This window comes from Notolabrus celidotus, chromosome 15 (genome assembly GCF_009762535.1).
Source record: "Notolabrus celidotus isolate fNotCel1 chromosome 15, fNotCel1.pri, whole genome shotgun sequence".
NCBI classification, from domain to species: domain Eukaryota; kingdom Metazoa; phylum Chordata; class Actinopteri; order Labriformes; family Labridae; genus Notolabrus; species Notolabrus celidotus.
Genome location: NC_048286.1, coordinates 33884289 through 33889811, shown reverse-complemented (window position 1 = coordinate 33889811; position 5523 = coordinate 33884289). Strand labels below are relative to the sequence as shown.

The 5523-nt window shown below is 45.8% G+C and overlaps 1 protein-coding gene across 1 annotated transcript; it reads right to left on the bottom strand.

Moving 5' to 3' along the window:
* Window positions 1-313: 313 nt before the first annotated feature.
* LOC117826824 (ladderlectin-like) lies at window positions 314-2311 on the bottom strand. The gene is made up of 6 exons (XM_034703179.1): window positions 2200-2311; window positions 2038-2067; window positions 1771-1862; window positions 1501-1626; window positions 1305-1401; window positions 314-678 (listed from the first exon to the last, which is right to left on the bottom strand). Exons 3-6 carry the CDS (start codon window positions 1855-1857, stop codon window positions 608-610), a joined length of 381 nt encoding a protein of 126 aa, XP_034559070.1. The 5' UTR covers window positions 1858-1862; window positions 2038-2067; window positions 2200-2311; the 3' UTR covers window positions 314-607.
* Between the last annotated feature and the right edge of the window lie 3212 nt (window positions 2312-5523).

Below are 5523 nucleotides of genomic sequence, written 5' to 3'. Positions count from 1 at the left end.
GTCCTGCTGGAGGTTTCTGCCTGTTAAAGGAAGTCTGTCTAACATGAGTCTGGTCCTGCTGGAGGTTTCTGCCTGTTAAAGGAAGTTTGTCCTTGCCACTGTAACTTGCTAAATGCTGCAAAGTGCTCTGCTCATGGTGGATTAAGATGAGATCAGACTGAGTCCTGTCTGGAAGATGGGACTGGATCTGATCCGGTCTTGATGTTGGGTCTTTGTTAATGATAGAACATAGAGTCTAGACCTGATTGATAATGTTAGATCTTTTCCTAACGTGTTATTGTTGCAGTCAGCAGTAAGGCACGAGAACACTCTCCATCAGAAGACTTTTCTTTATTAATATTTCTTTATAAAGAACATTTCAACAACAAGGGAACTCAAAGAGTTAAACACAACATGCAGAGAATCCAAAACAGACTGAAATACAAACTTTAAAAATCACTTCTTATTAACAACATGTGATTTAATGAACAACATCAAGTTTCTCCCCCCGGATCCAACGTGTCCTCCGTCTCTCAGTGAGGACTCAGTGTCCTCCGTCTCTCAGTGAGGACTCAGTGTCCTCCGTCTCTCAGTGAGGACTCAGTGTCCTCCGTCTCTCAGTGAGGACTCAGCAGGTGTCGGTTCTCTTCATGCAGATGAAAGGTCTTGAAGTTGTGCAGACGTTGTTGGTCCAGCCCGCTGCAAGACAAATGTCCAGCCATTATTACAAAACCTTTACAGGGTCAGTATGAAGACCTTTACAGGGTCAGTATGAAGACTTTTACAGGGTCAGTATGAAGACCTTTACAGGGTCAGTATGAAGACTTTTACAGGGTCAGTATGAAGACCTTTACAGGGTCAGTATGAAGACCTTTAAAGGGTCAGTATGAAGACCTTTAAAGGGTCAGTATGAAGACCTTTACAGGGTCAGTATGAAGACCTTTACAGGGTCAGTATGAAGACCTTTAAAGGGTCAGTATGAAGACCTTTACAGGGTCAGTATGAAGACCTTTAAAGGGTCAGTATGAAGACCTTTACAGGGTCAGTATGAAGACCTTTACAGGGTCAGTATGAAGACCTTTACAGGGTCAGTATGAAGACCTTTACAGGGTCAGTATGAAGACCTTTACAGGGTCAGTATGAAGACTTTTACAGGGTCAGTATGAAGACCTTTACAGGGTCAGTATGAAGACCTGATGGACGCTCAGTGTGACGTCTCTCTGAAGCAGAAGTTGAGCCCAAACAAAAGATGTGAGTCGTACTCCAACATCCTGAATCATCACGTTTCAGGAAATCAGTGTTTGAGTGGAGGTGCTGTGACTCACCATAGGACAGAAGGTAGACACATGGGTAGCTGCTGCCGCTGTTCAGAGAGGAGTATCCAAAGTAGGTGAAGCGGCTCTGGTCCAGCCACCTCCAGGTCTGCAGGAGGACACACAGAGAGTTTAACACCCGGCACACGTCTCACAGTCTGACCTTCAGGGGTCAGTTCTCTTTTTAAAACAAGTGGAGCTCTCTCACCTGGAAGTAGAACCCTCCGGTCCAGGCCGAGACGCCTCCTGCTCGTCCAGTGAGCGACTGCAGGAAAGTGTATTCAAACACATCGTGGAAAGTAGCCAACGAAGCTCCCTGCCTGGCACAGTTGGCCTAAGGACACACACAAACACACAAACACACACACACACACACACACACACACACACACACACACACACACACACACGCATGCTTACCAAACCTTCCTGTTCATGTCACTTTCTTACTAGTGAAGCATTGATGACGTTAGCTTACCTCAGCGCCGCTCCAGGACAAAGCAGAGCTCACGTATAGATAACAGCCGGTCTTGTATCGGACCCAGCCGGAGGGACAGACGAACATACGATCTGAGAGAGAGAGAGAGAGAGAGAGAGAGAGAGAGAGAGAGAGAGAGAGAGAGAGAGAGAGAGAGAGAGAGAGAGAGAGAGAGAGAGAGAGAGAGAGAGAGAGAGAGAGACGTTCAGAGTTGATAGGAGACTCAGGATGAGGAGAATCATTACTACAGCTAGCTTAGCTTCTTACCTTCAGGGAAAGCAACTTCATCTTCAAGCACTGAGACAGAAACAGAAAACACAAGCTCAGTAAGAGACACACACACACACACACACACACACACACACACACACACACACACACACACACACACAGTGTACAACAGGTGTTTTCTGTGTGAGAGAAACTTACACTGTTTCTCCTCCTGCAGCTCCGGCACGACGTCTGCAGCAACTTCAACGTCTGCAACCTCTGCAACATCTGCAGCGTCTGCAACAACTTCAACGTCTGCAACCTCTGCAACATCTGCAAAACATGCAACAACTTCAACATCTGCAACCTCTGCAACATCTGCAAAACATGCAACAACTTCAACGTCTGCAACCTTTGCAACATCTGCAAAACATGCAACAACTTCAACGTCTGCAACCTTTGCAACATCTGCAAAACATGCAACAACTTCAACGTCTGCAACCTTTGCAACATCTGCAGAACATGCAACAACTTCAACGTCTGCAACCTTTGCAACATCTGCAGAACATGTAACAACTTCAACGTCTGCAACCTTTGCAACATCTGCAGAACATGCAACAACTTCAACGTCTGCAACCTTTGCAACATCTGCAGAACATGTAACAACTTCAACGTCTGCAACCTTTGCAACATCTGCAGAACATGCAACAACTTCAACGTTTGCAACCTTTGCAACATCTGCAGAACATGCAACAACTTCAACGTCTGCAACCTTTGCAACATCTGCAAAACATGCAACAACTTCAACGTCTGCAACCTCTGCAACATCTGCAAAACATGCAACAACTTCAACGTCTGCAACCTTTGCAACATCTGCAAAACATGCAACAACTTCAACGTCTGCAACCTTTGCAACATCTGCAAAACATGCAACAACTTCAACGTCTGCAACCTTTGCAACATCTGCAGAACATGCAACAACTTCAACGTCTGCAACCTTTGCAACATCTGCAGAACATGCAACAACTTCAACGTCTGCAACATCTGCAACGATGCAATGTCTGCAGCAACTTCAACTCAGAGTTCTCCAGAGTCGAACCATTACACTTCCTGCTTCATGAATGTGTGTGTCAGGACCTCAGCGGACTCGTTCTTCATCGACCTGACAAGGTGTGAAAATATGAAAACGAACTGACCTGCTGCTGCCGAGAGAACGAGAAGAGAGAGGAGCAGGAGAGCCTTCATGATGAAGATGTGGAGGATGATGATGAGTGAGGAAGATGACTGGAGGCCTGCTGGGAGTCAGACAGTCTGTTAGAGGACAGGATCGTACAGAGAGAGAGAGACAGAGACAGAGAGAGAGAGAGAGAGAGAGAGAGAGAGAGAGAGAGAGGCCGTCTTACCTGTGAGGTGAATATCAGCTGATGCTCAGGTATCAGGTGAGTGATGAAGAGGAGGCTGTCCTGCTCTTTATATACACACACCTGGACATGAACTTTGACCTCCGGCTGAACGAGAGTGTGTTTGTGTCAAAAACAAGGTGACCCAGTTTGAGGCCAATAAGGAAGCACTGATAGAGGGATTTATGGCTGATATGAAAATATGGAGCTGATGAATGTTTATGATGGATGTGAGCAGACTCTGACCTCTGACCTCTGACCTCTGACCTCTGATAATGATAACAATAATAATAATAATAATAATAATAATAATAATAATAATAATAATAATAATAATGATTGATAGGGTTTGAATGGCACTTTTAAAGTCACTTTACAGAAAAATAAAAATAAGAGTAAAGTTTGGGGATGTCCCCGTCCTGTTCCAACATGACTGAGCAGCAGAGCACAAAGCAGGGTCCATGAAGACATGATGAGAGAGTTTGGTGTGGAGGAACTTGACTGGCCTGCACTGAGTCCTGACCTCAACAGATAGAACACCTTTGGGATGAATCAGAGTGGAGACTGAGAGCCGGGCCTTCCCGTATCGTATCGTATCGTGTTTTATCGCATTGCATCGCATGGTATGGTCCCATATCGTATCGTATCATGTGTAACAACACTGACTGTAAGACCAGGATCTGGTTGTGAGTCAGGAGCTTCACTGCCTTGATGTTCCTGGACCTGAACTGGCCTCCTATCCTCCAATCAGCCCCTCTTTCAACCCCCCAGTTTGTCCCGTCATGGGTAAAGAAAGGTCAGACTTAAACTCAGCCTCAGACCTCAGTAGCTGAAGTAAGGTCACTCTGGTCTACTTCCTGTAACAGGAAGAGGACTTCTTTATTTGGGACTCTGATGTTGTTTGTCTGAACTCTCCCCCCCTCTATCTTTACATGTCTGCAGAAAACAACAACACAATCCTGATCTGAGGAACGTGACTGTTTCTAATCACAACAACAGACAGCAATAAAGGACGTCTGGGGTGCATGCCCAGTGTGTGTGTGTGTGTGTGTGTGTGTGTGTGTGTGTGTGTGCGTGTGTGTGTGTGTGTGTGTGTGTGACCTTGGCCTCCATCAGTGGTTGATAGAAATGTTATCACAGTGATAAGGAGATCTGATGTTATCAGGATTTGATGTTTTGTTGTGTCGGTGGTGAAAACGTGTTTGAGCGTTCACGTGTTCTCGAACGTCTCTGAGAACAGCGTGGAGAGATTGAAGGTCATCGGGCTGAGTGACGGTCCGGTTTGATCGTTCTGGGCCACCGTACGCTGGAGTAGACCGGTCTCTAATGACGTGACTGAATGTGGTGATCATTTAAACTTCCTGCTTCAGAAACAAACTGACCCTGCAGGACCACATGTTTCATTCATGCTTCAGTACCCTGACTTAACTTCCACCGGTCTGAGACCATCCTTCATGTAACGCTCCTCTGATCACACTCATATAATATCTAACTCAAAGAGCCAGGTGGACCAGGACTCCTACAGAAGAGTCTAAAGGAAGCTAGCTAACAGGCTGCCAGACCAAACCTGAGTCACTGACCCAGATCAGACATCCTGACTGTTATCAGCTAATCATTAAACAAACCCTCCCTCCTGACCTCAGAGTCTGACTTTATTCTGTTCAAGTCTTCAAACCAGGACTCAGTCTGATCTCATCTTAATCCACCATGAGCAGAGACCTTTGCAGCATTTAGCAAGTTACAGTGGGAAGGACAAACTTCCTTTAACAGGCAGAAACCTCCAGCAGGACCAGACTCATGTTAGACACACATCTGAATCTGAGACCGTGTTGGAGAGAGGGATAGAGGGAGATGAAGAGAGAGAGAGATGATAGTGGGGAGACGGATAGTAGTAGTTGTAGCAGCTGGAGTCTGGACCACGTCCACAGCAGCAGAGATCCAGAGGAACCTACAAGACAAGGGAGCTCAGGGACTCCAGAAAGGTCTAAGAAAAGAGAGAAGAGAGGGAGACCAGAAGAAAGAAAAAGAGGAGAAGAAATGGTGAAGGAAAGACAGAAGGAAAGGAGGGGATGAGAAAAGGAGACATAAAGGATGAAGAAACATGAAAAGAAAGAATGAAAGAAAGAAAGAAAGAAAGAAAGAA